Source organism: Lolium rigidum, chromosome 7 (genome assembly GCF_022539505.1).
Source record: "Lolium rigidum isolate FL_2022 chromosome 7, APGP_CSIRO_Lrig_0.1, whole genome shotgun sequence".
NCBI lineage: Eukaryota > Viridiplantae > Streptophyta > Magnoliopsida > Poales > Poaceae > Lolium > Lolium rigidum.
In genome coordinates this window covers 17,393,604-17,407,380 of record NC_061514.1, presented here as the reverse complement: position 1 = coordinate 17,407,380, position 13,777 = coordinate 17,393,604, and the positions used below count along the sequence as shown (strand labels likewise).

Sequence of the window (13,777 nt, the reverse complement as noted above, 5' to 3'; positions counted from 1 at the left end):
GCAGTAGATTGTATTTCAGATGTAAAGAATGGACCGGGGTCCACAGTTCACTAGTGGTGTCTCTCCCATAAGATAAATAGCATGTTGGGTGAACAAACTACAGTTGGGCAATTGACAAATAAAGAAGGCATAACAATGCACATACATATATCATGATGAGTACTATGAGATTTAATCAGGGCATTACGACAAAGTGCATAGACCGCTATCCAGCATGCATCTATGCCTAAAAAGTCCACCTTCGAGGTTATCATCCGAACCCCTTCCAGTATTAAGTTGCAAACAACAGACAATTGCATTAAGTATGGTGAGTAATGTAATCAACACAAATATCCTTAGACAAAGCATCGATGTTTTATCCCTAGTGGCAACAGCACATCCACAACCTTAGAAATCCTTAGACAAAGCATCGATGTTTTATCCCTAGTGGCAACAGCACATCCACAACCTTAGAACTTTCTGTCACTGTCCCAGATTCAATGGAGGCATGAACCCACTATCGAGCATAAATACTCCCTCTTGGAGTTACAAGTATCAACTTGGCCGAGCCTCTACTAGCAACGGAGAGCATGCAAGAACATAAACAACATATATGATAGATTGATAATCAACTTGACATAGTATTCAATATTCATCGGATCCCAACAAACACAACATGTAGCATTACAAGTAGATGATCTTGATCATGATAGGCAGCTCACAAGATCTAACACGATAGCACAATGAGGAGAAGACAACCATCTAGCTACTGCTCTGGACCCATAGTCCAGGGGTCGACTACTCACACATCGATCCGAAGGCGATCATGGCGATGAAGAGACCTCCGGGAGATGATTCCCCTCTCCGGCAGGGTGCCGGAGGCGATCTCCTGAATCCCCCAAGATGGGATTGGCGGCGGCGGCGTCTCAGTAAGGTTTTCCGTATCGTGGCTCTCGGTACTGGGGGTTTCACGACGAAGGATTTAAGTAGGCGGAAGGGTAGGTTTAGGGGCGTCACGAGGGGCCCACATGCTAGGGCCGCGCGGCCAGGGCCTGGGCCGCGCCGCCTTAGTGTGGCGTCGCCTCGTCGCCCCACTTCGTTATCCTTTCGGTCTTCTGGAAGCTTCGTGGAAAAATAAGCCACTGGGCGTTGATTTCGAGAATATTTCCTTTGTAGGATTTCTGAAACCAAAAACAGCAGAAAACAACAACTGGCTCTTCGGCATCTCGTCAGTAGGTTAGTGCCGGAAAATGCATAATAATTGCATATAATGTGTATAAAACATGTGAGTATCATCAATAAAGTAGCATGGAACATAAGAAATTATAGATACGTTTGAGACGTATCAAGCATCCCCAAGCTTAGTTCCTACTCGCCCTCGAGTAGGTAAACGATAACAAAGATAATTTCTTAAGTGACATGCTATCATAATCTTGATCAATACTATTGTAAAGTATATGAGATGAATGCAGCGATTTGAAGCAATGGTGAAGACAATGAGTAAACAAATGAATCATATAGCAAAGACTTTTCATGAATAATACTTTCAAGACAAGCATCAATAAGACTTGCATAAGAGTTACTCATAAAGCAATAAATTCAAAGTAAAAGCATTGAAGCAACACAAAGGAAGATATAAGTTTCAGCGGTTGCTTTCAACTTCAACATATTTATCTCATGGATAATTGTCAACACAAAGTAATATAACAAGTGCAATAGGTAAACATGTAAGAATCAATGCACACAGTTGATACAAGTGTTTGCTTCTGAGATAGAAAGAATAGGTGAACTGACTCAACAATAAAGTAGAAGATTGGCCCTTCGTAGAGGGAAGCATGGATTACTATTTTTGTGCTAGAGCTTTTCATTTTGAAAACAAGAAACAATTTTGTCAACGGTAGTAATAAAGCATATGTGTTATGTATAAGATATCTTATAAGTTGCAAGCCTCATGCATAGTATACCAATAGTGCTCGCACCTTGTCCTAATTAGCTTGGATTAACACGGATTATCATTGCATAACATATGTTTCAACCAAGTGTCACAAAGGGGTACCTCTATGCCGCATGTACAAAGGTCTAAGGAGAAAGCTCGCATTGGATTTCTCGCTTTTGATTATTCTCAACTTAGACATCCATACCGGGACAACATAGACAACAGATAATGGACTCCTCTTTAATGCATAAGCATTCAACAACAGATAAAATTCTCATAAGAGATTGAGGATTGCTTGTCCAAACTGAAACTTCCACCATGAATCATGGCTTTAGTTAGCGGCCCAATGTTCTTCTCTAACAATATGCATACTCAAACCATTTGATCATAAAAATCGCCCTTACTTCAGACAAGACGAACATGCATAGCAACTCACATGATATTCAACAAAGGTAAAAGTTGATGGCGTCCCCAGAAACATGGTTACCGCTCAACAAGCAACTTATTAAGAAATAAGACACATAAGTACATATTCTTCACCACAATAGTTTTTAAGGCAATTTTTCCCATGAGCAATATATTGCAAAGACAAAGAATAGAATTTTTAAAGGTAGCACTCAAGTAATGTACTTTGGAATGGCAGAGAAATACCATGTAGTAGGTAGGTATGGTGGACACAAATGGCATAGTTTTTGGCTCAAGGATTTGGATGCATGAGAAGAATTCCTCTCAATACAAGGCTAGGCTAGCAAGGTTGTTTGAAGCAAACTCAAGTATAAAAGGTGCAGCAAAGCTCACATATGAACATATTGTAAGTATTATAAGACTTTACATTGTCTCCTTGTTGTTCAAACACCTTAACCGAGAAAATATCTAGACTCTAGAGACCAATCATGCAAACCAAATTTTAACAAGCTCTATGTAGTTCTTCATTAATAGGTGCAAAGTACATGATGCAAGAGCTTAAACATGATCTATATGAGCACAAAAATTGCCAAGTATCAAATTATTCAAGACATTATACCATTTACCACATGCGGCATTTTCTGTTTCCAACCATATAACAATGAATGAAGTAGTTCAACCTTCGCAATGAACATTAAGAATAAAGCTAAGAACATATGTGTTCATACGAAACGACGGAGCGTGTCTCTCTCCCAAACAAAGAATGCTAGGATCCGATTTTATTCAAACAAAAACAAAAACAAAAACAACAGACGCTCCAAGTAAAGCACATAAGATGTGACGGAATAAAAATATAGTTTCACTAGAGGTGACTCGATAAGTTGTCGATGAAGAAGGGATGCCTTGGGCATCCCCAAGCTTAGATGCTTGGGTCTTCTTAAAATATGCAGGGATGAACCACGGGGGCATCCCCAAGCTTAGACTTTTCACCCTTCTTGATCATATAGTATCATCCTCCTCTCTTGACCCTTGAAAACTTCCTCCACACCAAACTCAAAACAATCTCATTAGAGGGTTAGTGCATAATTGAAAATTCATATGTTCAGAGGTGACATAATCATTCTTAACACTCTGGACATTGCACAAAGCTACTGAAAGTTAATGGAACAAAGAAATCCATCAAACATAGCAAAACAGGCAATGCGAAATAAAAGGCAGAATCTGTCAAAAACGAACGGTCCGTAAAGACGAATTTTTAGAGGCACCGGACTTGCTCGGATGAAAATGCCCAAATTGAATGAAAGTTGCGTACATATCCGAGGATCACGCACGTAAATTGGCAGATTTTTCTGAGTTACCTACTGAAGAATCCTACCCAAATTCGTGACGACAAGAAATGCTGTTTCTGCGCGGTAATCCAAATCTAGTATTGACTTTACTATCAAAGACTTTACTTGGCACAACAATGCAATAAAATAAAGATAAGAAGAGGTTGCTACAGTAGTAAAAACTTCCAAGACTCAAATATAAAACAAAGTGCAGAAGTAAAATAATGGGTTGTCTCCCATAAGCGCTTTTCTTTAACGCCTTTCAGCTAGGCGCAGAAAGTGTGAATCAAGTATTGTCAAGAGACGAAGCATTAGCATTCTTACCAGGGGCCTTACGCTTACCCTTCTTACTCTTTGGTTTAGGGAATACATGACCGCATCCGGGCGTAGAGGTAAAATTTAGAGTGCCTTTCCCCACATCTATGATTGCTCCCATGAGTTTCGACGGGGACCTTCCAAGTGTGATTTGTCCCGTCCCTGCACATTCAACAACGAGATAATCGGTGGATACCGTTCTTCCAAGAAAGGTTGTGAACACACCTTCAGCTATGCCCTTAGGAATTATAACGAGTTATCGGTAAGGGTTATTCCTTCTCCTCCTTCGGTAAGTTCCCAAAGTGTCAAAGATTCATAAATTCTTTCGGGCATAAGGCAAAACTCGGACATAATATCACAACGGGCATGAAAAGTTTCACCGCAAATAGCAACTTTAATAGTAGGCACCCACATTGAAGGTTCAAAGCTTACTGGAACATAATCATAATACTCACGAATCTGGTTGTACCCTTCTTTCAAACAGGATATATTCGTTTCGAGAGTGTTTAATCTATTATGAATGCTAGCAAGAGATGAATCAAAATTATTAGCGGAGCTAGATGATGCAACCAATTTTTTTATGGCATTATAAGCTTGATCCTCATCACAGTGAAGGAAATCTCCTCCCACTACAGCATCTAAGGCATATCTATAGCGAAGAATAAGCCCAAAATAAAAGTTACTAAGAAGCAAACTTAGGGTCATTTTAGGTTCGGTTTTACTATAAGAATCAAAAATTCTAGACCAAGCTTCTTTAAAACTCTCTTCACCACCTTGTTTAAAAGTGAAGATCGATTCCTCAGGTGATAGAGTAACAACTACAGGACTAGTCATGATAATAAAATAAAGTAAACGCAAGTAACTAATTTTTTTGTGTGTTTTTAATATGGAGAACAAGACAGTAAATAAAGTAAATCTAGCAACTAATTTTTTTGTGTTTTTGATATAAGAGCAAACAAAGCAGTAAATAAAGTAAAGTAAAGCAAGACAAAAACAAAGTAAAGAGATTGGATGTGGGAGACTCCCCTTGCAGCGTGTCTTGATCTCCCCGGCAACGGCGCCAGAAAAAATCCTTGCTGACGTGCAGATGACACACGTCCGTTGGGAACCCCAAGAGGAAGGTGTGATGCGTACAGCAGAAAGTTTTCCCTCAGTATGAAACCAAGGTTATCGAACCAGTAGGAGTCAAGGAACACGTGAAGGTTGTTGGTGACGGAGTGTAGTGCGGCGCAACACCGAGGATTCGGCGCCAACGTGGAACCTGCACAACACAATCAAAGTACTTTGCCCCAACGTAACAGTGAGGTTGTCAATCTCGCCGGCTTGCTGTAAACAAAGGATTAAACGTATTGTGTGAAAGATGATTGTTTGCGAAGAACAGTACAGAACAATTGCAGTAGATTGTATTTCAGATGTAAAGAATGGACCGGGGTCCACAATTCACTAGTGGTGTCTCTCCCATAAGATAAATAGCATGTTGGGTGAACAAATTACAGTTGGGCAATTGACAAATAAAGAATGCATAACAATGCACATACATATATCATGATGAGTACTATGAGATTTAATCGGGGCATTACGACAAAGTACATAGACCGCTATCCGGCATGCATCTATGCCTAAAAAGTCCACATTCGAGGTTATCATCCGAACCCCTTCCGAGTATTAGATTGCAAACAACGAGACAATTGCATTAAGTATGGTGCGTAATGTAATCAACACAAATATCCTTAGACAAAGCATCGATGTTTTATCCCTAGTGGCAACGACACATCCACAACCTTAGAACTTTACATCACTTGTCCCAGATTCAATGGAGGCATGAACCCACTATCGAGCATAAATACTCCCTCTTGGAGTTACAAGTATCAACTTGGCCAGAGCCTCTACTAGCAATGGAGAGCATGCAAGAACATAAACAACATATATAATAGATTGATAATCAACTTGACATAGTATTCAATATTCATCGGATCCCAACAAACACAACATGTAGCATTACAAGTAGATGATCTTGATCATGATAGGCAACTCACAAGATCTAACATGATAGCACAATGAGGAGAAGACAACCATCTAGCTACTGCTATGGACCCATAGTCCAGGGGTCGACTACTCACACATCGATCCGAAGGCGATCATGGCGATGAAGAGACCTCCGGGAGATGATTCCCCTCTCCGGCAGGGTGCGGAGGCGATCTCCTGAATCCCCGAGATGGGATTGGCGGCGGCGGCGTCTCAGTAAGGTTTTCCGTATCGTGGCTCTCGGTACTGGGGGTTTCGCGACGAAGGCTTTAAGTAGGCGGAAGGGTAGGTTTAGGGGCGTCACGAGGGGCCCACACGCTAGGGCCGCGCGGCCAGGGCCTGGGTCACGCCGCCCTAGTGTGGCGTCGCCTCATCGCCCCACTTCGTTATCCTTTCGGTCTTCTGGAAGCTTCGTGGAAAAATAAGCCCCTGGGCGTTGATTTCATCCAATTCCGAGAATATTTCCTTTGTTGGATTTCTGAAACCAAAAAGCGAACTGACAATCGGCTCTTCGGCATCTCGTCAATAGGTTAGTGCCGTAAAATGCATAATAATGACATATAATGTGTATAAAACATGTGAGTATCATCAATAAAGTAGCATGGAACATAATAAATTATAGATACGTTTGAGACGTATCACTCGCCATCTTGATCCAACACGATAAGACTGATGGTCTTATCGAGGGTGTGATCCCTCATCTGGTGGATGAAGGTTTATCAATCCTTCAATACGCTGATGATACAATTCTATTTATGGAACATGACCTCGACAAAGCTCGGAATCTAAGCTAATTTTGGTTGCCTTTGAGCAATTATCGGGTCTTAAAATTAATTTCCATAAAAGTGAATTGTTCTGCATCGGCGAAGCTCAAGACTTAGTTGCCGATTATACAGAGTTGTTTGGATGTGGGTGATACGTCTCCAACGTATCGATAATTTCTTATGTTCCATGCTACTTTATTGATGATACCTACATGTTTTATGCACATTATATGCCATATTTATGCATTTTCTGGAACTAACCTATTAACAAGATGCCGAAGAGCCGATTCTGTTTTCTGCTGTTTTTGGTTTCGAAAATCCTAGTAAAGAAATATTCTCGGAATTGGACGAAACTTTCGCCCGGGGTCCTATTTTGCACGAAGCTTCCGAAGACCGAAGAGATAACGAAGTGGGGCCACGAGGCGGCCGAGAGGGAGGCCGGCGCGGCCTAGGCCCCGGCCGCGCCGACCTAGCCTCTGGGCCCCTCGTGTGGCCCCCGCGTTGACCCTCCGCCTACTTAAAGCTTCCGTCGCGAAACCCCCGATGCGAGAGCCACGATACGGAAAACCTTACGGAGACGCCGCCGCCGCGAATCCCATCTCGGGGGATTCGGAGATCGCCTCGGCACCCTGCCGGAGAGGGATTCATCTCCGGAGGACTCTTCATCGCCATGATCGCCTCCGGAGTGATGAGTGAGTAGTCCACCCCGGACCATGGGTCCATAGCGGTAGCTAGATGGTCGTCTTCTCCTTGTTGTGCTTCATTGTTGGATCTTGTGAGCTGCCTAACATGATCAAGATCATCTATCCGTAATACTATATGTTGTGTTTGTCGGGATCCGATGGATAGAGAGTACTATGATTATGGTGATTATCAATCTATTGTTCATGTGTTGTTTATGATCTTGCATGCTCTCCGTTACTAGTAGAGGCTCGGCCAAGTTTTTACTCTTAACTCCAAGAGGGAGTATTTATGCTCGATAGTGGGTTCATGCCTCCATTGAATCAGGGACGGTGACAGAAAGTTCTAAGGTTGTGGATGTGATGTTGCCACTAGGGATAAAATATTGATGCTATGTCTAAGGATGTAGTTGTTGATTACATTACGCACCATACTTAATGCAATTGTCGTTGCTTTGCAACTTAATACTGGAAGGGGTTCGGATGATAACCTGAAGGTGGACTTTTAGGCATAGATGCGATTGGATGGCGGTCTATGTACTTTGTCGTAATGCCCTGATTAAATCTCACTATATTTATCATATCATGTATATGCATTGTTATGCCTTTCTCTATTTGTCAATTGCCCGACCTGTAATTTGTTCACCCAACATGCTTTTATCTTATGGGAGAGACACCTCTAGTGAACTGTGGACCCCGGTCCTATTCTTTACATAGCATACAATTTACTCGCAATACTTGTGTTTTATTATTTTCTTGCAAACATCTTCCACTCGATACGTTTAATCCTTTGTTACGACAAGCGGTGAGATTGACAACCTCATCGTTTCGTTGGGGCAAAGTACTTGGGTTGTGTTGTGCAGGTTCCGCGTTGGCGCCGGAATCACGGTGTTGCGCCGCATCACATTTCGCGACCATCAACCTTCAACGTGCTTCTTGGCTCCTACTGGTTCGATTAAACCTTGGTTTCATACTGAGGGAAAACTTGCCACTGTGCGCATCATACCTTCCTCTTGGGGTTCCCAACGGACGTGTACATCTACGCGCATCAGTGGGCAAGGTCAGTTTCCTATCAATTATTTGGGGATCCCGATTCATTATCGGAGATTAACAATTGATGAATGGAAACTAGTGGAGGAGAGACTTCAGAAGCGTCTAAATAGTTGGAAAGGTAAAGTGTTATCTCTTGGAGGAAGACTGGTACTCATTAATTCAGTACCTTCCAATATGGTATTGTATATGATATCCTTCTTCCTCTTGCTGAAAGGTGTTTTACACAAGCTCGATTATTATCGATCAATATTTTTTTGGCAAGGGGATAGCGAGAAAAAGAAATATCGATTGGTTAAGTGGAATGTTATATGCCGCTCTAAGGATATGGAGGGGGGTTGGGTATTCATGACCTTGCGGTCAAAAACTCAGCCTTACTAGGTAAATGGCTTTTCAAGCTAGTTACTGAGGATGGAGTATGGCAGACCTTACTTAAGAGAAAATACATTGGTGAGAAAGTGTTATCCCAAATCCTCTGAAAATCGGGGGACTCGCACTTCTGGGACGACCTAGTGGCAACGAAGTAGTTCTGGGAGGATTCCTGGTTAAGGAATAGACCTCTCTCGAAACAATATTCGGCGTTATATAGTATTGTTCATCGCAAAAGTGATACCATTGATTTAGTAATGGCGACCTCACCACCATCAGTGACGTTTACACGAGACACATACGGATAGAGATTTCATGCGTGGAATGCCTTACTTCTTCGTTTGGAATCCATTCATTTGTCCAAAGGGCCGAATAAATTTCGATGAAACTTAAATTCCAATGGGAAATTCACCGTAAGTTCGTTATACAATGCAATTATCCAACCTGACATACAAGTTGATAAGAACAAAAAGATCTGAAAGATGAAAATACCGCTAAAATTAAAATTTTCGGATGGTATTTACGTTGAGGGGTAATCCTACCCAAAGATAATCATGTCAAATGGAATTGGCTTGGTAGTACTGAGTGTGTTTTTTGTCATCACAATGAGACAATCAAACACTTGTTTTTTCAGTCCCGATTTGCCAGATCTATATGGTCATGTATTCAAGTAGCTTCGGGTATGTATCCTCCGACTAATATAGCCAATATCTTCGGGCGTTGGCTTCATGGTATTTATCACATATTTAGAACGCTTATTAAGGTGGAAGCGTTTGCCGTTATATGAGCGTTATGGCTATGCATAGATGACAAAGTTTTTAATGATAAGAATTGTTTCCTTTTGCATGTTATATACGGATGCACCACTATTCTCCGTTCGTGGTCTCGCTGCAGAGAGTGGAGAACCGAGACCTCTTTACGGTTAAAGGATACATCTAGGGATACTTTTTCCCTGCATGGGTGGCAGAGACTTTTGAGACTACGGATTGGGCCACCATTATCTTCTTAGGCATTCTATAGTTGCTCATGATTGATATGTAATTCGTCTTAATTGTTTTTCTACTCTGAAATTTTTGAGACTCTGAAACGGATGCGTTTATCCTGATTATGCAAAGACCAGGTTGTAATTGCTTGATTAAGTAATAAAGTGTCTATTATAAAAAAAAACCGTGTCTTTGGTGAATCGGCACTATACCTGAGCATTTCTCGGGCCGGGCCCAACCCGGCCCAACCGTCGGGCCGGAATTCTTGGCCCAAGCCCGGCCCATCATAAGGAAAGCCCGTCGGGCCTCGGGCCGGGCCACTTCCTTAAATCACGCAAAATGATGGCCCAAGCCCGGCCCATGCTGACCATCGAGCCAAAAAATCTAGCCCAGGCCCAGCCCACAGGCATGGTCGGGTCGGGCTTGGCCCAGGAATTTCGGGCCGAGCCCGGCTGCCCATGGCCAGGTATGATTGGCACCAGTTGTCGCTAGGCTAGAAATGCTTCGAAATCTCACAAAAAAAGGGGCTTCGGCCTACGTTAACTTCCTCTGATTAACAGCCCACCTAAAAGGAGTTGCTATCGTCATGGGCTGAGGCACGAGCCCAACGGGAGAGGTCCAGTCGCAAAAAGAAGGTCGCCTTCAGTTCAGCCTTGCGACGGCATTGACCTGTTTACTTCATTCAGACAGGAGTAGCAGAGCAAGCAACCAGCCAAGCTCGTCTCGTCCCGTGTACACAGTTCGAGACCGATCCATCCATCCCCACCTCGCCGCCAGCAGCCATCGACCATGGCCGCGCAGACGACGCCGCCGCCGGAGCAGAAGATGATGGTGGCGATCGACGAGAGCGAGTGCAGCAACTACGCGCTCGAGTGGGCCCTGCGCAACCTCGCGCCCCGCCGCCTCGTCCTCTTCACCGTCCAGCCATTCTCCCCCCTCAACTACGTCCCCGCCGCCGCCGGTTCCCCGCGTAAGCCCCGCGCTGCCCAGTTTCTTTTCCTCCCATTAAGTTACTAGCTAGTAAATCGTGCTCCTGCTGCTGCTGATCGAACAGTTGGCCCGTCGGTGGCGTCGCCGGAGCTCATCAGGTCGGTGAACGAGCACCAGCGGCAGCTCGCCCAGGCGCTCGTCGACAAGGCCAAGGCCATCTGCGCCGAACATGGGGTATGTTCTTCGCTTGCTCGCCTGCCTAGTTCCTTCCTCGATCCGGTCTGTGCGTGCTACGGTGCTTTGCGAATGAGTAATTGGGGGTAGAAGACTGGATCTTGGTTTCGTGGATTGCTTCGTCGCCTACATCTGATTAATTAATTAATTCAATCTGTGTGCAGGTTGATGCTGAGACCATCATCGAGGTGGGTGATCCCAAGGAAACCATATGCGAAGCTGCAGAGAAGTTGAATGTCGATCTGCTCATCCTGGGAAGCCACAGCCGTGGACCTATACAAAGGTACAGATCATCATCATTTTCTGCTATGTGATTGTGCTTGTCGAGATTTTCACTTTAGATCCGGAAATGGGTTATTCTCTAGTGCGTTGTAGACGTAGTACTGAATCAACTAGTTAATGTGTTCCTTTCTTCTCGATTTTACAGTGAAATGTATCTGAGGTCAATGCTAATCTTTTGTGTTGTTCTTCTTATTTGCTTGCCATGAAAGTGGCCCCTGAACCAAACATGATTAAACATTTGTTGTCGAGAACTATCTTTTATCCTTCTTTAGATAGATGGGCATCGGTCAGAACGAAGTGCTGATTGGTCATTTCTGTTCATCCAGTGGTAAATTAAAATTCACAAAACTTACTTGTGATTTGCCAGCTTTTAGTCCATATAAGAAATGTGATTCTTCCACCTCGAAAAAAAAAAAGAAATTTGATTCTAAGCTAAGAATGCTCCTGTAAGACTTAGTGCCTCATTCAAATGACTTGCATAAGTATCCTGGAAAAAAGTTTTACCCAAAAATAATTAATTTGCATGACACTGGAGAATAATTTCAACAACACAATTTCAGAAGAACACCTTTAGAGCGAACACGCTTTTTCTTATTTACTAGGACATGTGTTATCTAGTCTTTTTTTGAATAACTATACTCTAAGAGCTCATTTGGCTCCTATAATTTGGAGCTAGAGTCAAAGAATTCATTTGTGATTTTGAAAATCAACTTGTTTGGCTGCCACGGAATTGGTATCAGAATTCCATGAATTTCATCCCATGCCTAACCTTAATTCTTCTTGGTACCCTGTCTTTTCTGTGGATTTATCAATTGAAATGAGATCATCAATTTCACTTCGTTTCGTTTAATTTCTGCGAAATGGAATGAAATAAAATGATCGATGCCAAACGAGCTCTAAAGGTGTGTTTGGTTAGTGCCCAAACTAGCACTACTAGATATGGGCACTAATTGGCTTGCCAAACTTTTGACCAGGGAATCCTCCACCCTCAGTTGGCCAACTGTGTGGCAAGAGTAAGTGAGAGAGATGATGATTGGTACCTACGAATTACCCGAGTTATTGTACTTGCTGTGTTGTTCCTCGCATACTGTCGTTATGCGTAACAACGTTTGTGTAGCTTGTACTACTAAATGCTCATATACCTAGCCCTGGGATAGATTGTTCAGAACGTGCATAACATAAACTTCCATTAGAGCTACCGTGCTTCTAAGTTCTAACGATAACTGCTCAGAGCCAAATCAAGTACTCACCGCAGGGTTTCTCCATCTCCAGCTGATGTGATTTTTGCTACTGTAACTGCAGGTTTTTCCTCGGAAGTGTGAGCAACTATTGTACCCACCACGCAAAGTGTCCCGTTCTTGTCGTGAAGAAGAAAGAATGAAACACTGCTATATAATGTGCTCCCCCACATTGTATGAAGAGCCCATGACAGGTGTATCTATCTGTTGTTTGTTTGTCCTAGTAACGATGTGCATATAAATAAACCATACTTGAGATGCATATATAAATAAAGATGCTTGCCAGTTTGAAGCCACACTGTATTCATTCAGTACTCATGTACATGAACGTATTCCAAGCGGAATTTTCAGAGTGAGCAATTGGTTGTTGGATACTGAAATTGACTCCGGTTGGTTGACGAGGGCTCCGTGGGTTTGCAACTATGTTCTTGGTTGGTGTAAACATATTTCTGTCACTCCTTTGGCTGCTTTGTGGATTGTGGTTTAAAGCTGGGCGTGTGTACTAAACCTATCCGAACTGCGACACTGACAACCATGAGAGTAATCCCTACTTAGTGAATAACAAGCCGTGAACAATGCAGCCAACACATTCGCTTTGGTTGACGAGGAAGTTCTGCTTGTTAACAAATTTCTTTGGCAACTCCTCGCAATCTTTTTCTTTGGCTCCATGAACCTGCCTTGCCCATGGAGCTTCATTTATTTAAAGCCGAGCGTGTGTAGCAAACGCAATCTCTTGGTGGAGAAAAACTGATCGATCAATGAAACATGCTTGAAGCGACAAGCGAGCACTGACGCTGGAAGCCAAAGGCAAAAATGTGCGCTTAACTGATTTTGTTTTCCAAACGATCCATAGGTGGATCGAATTTTCATTATCAGCGAGATAACGAAAATACAACAGCTTTATAGCAAAAGGAAAAAGAAAAAGGCGGGATCACCGCCTAATGCTAGCGTTCAAGATAACGATTACAGGACCAGGATCAAACCAAACATAAACCCCTGCCTACAGCAAAGGGGAGCCAGAATCAAACAAGGAAGAGCAAACTGCATAGTCTCACGAAGCCAACGACTTCAGAATCTGAAAGAAGTTCTTCGACCACCATCATCAGGAAGTGTTCCCATCGTTTGCATCATCAGGCTTCTTGTCCTCCAAACGAAGATGATCAGCACGCCCAGCATTCCCAGAGGATGAGTTACCAGCTCCAGCCGCCGCGGCTAAGCGCAAGATGCCATCAGCGCCAGCTCGGAGGTCAGAAGCATCT

The 13,777-nt window shown here is 43.0% G+C and overlaps 1 protein-coding gene across 1 annotated transcript; it reads left to right on the top strand.

Moving 5' to 3' along the window:
- Window positions 1–10,591: 10,591 nt before the first annotated feature.
- On the top strand, window positions 10,592–12,678 carry LOC124676679 (universal stress protein A-like protein). The gene is made up of 4 exons (XM_047212723.1): window positions 10,592–10,804; window positions 10,889–10,998; window positions 11,163–11,281; window positions 12,583–12,678. Exons 1-4 carry the CDS (start codon window positions 10,624–10,626, stop codon window positions 12,659–12,661), a joined length of 489 nt encoding a protein of 162 aa, XP_047068679.1. The 5' UTR covers window positions 10,592–10,623; the 3' UTR covers window positions 12,662–12,678.
- Window positions 12,679–13,777: the final 1,099 nt, after the last annotated feature.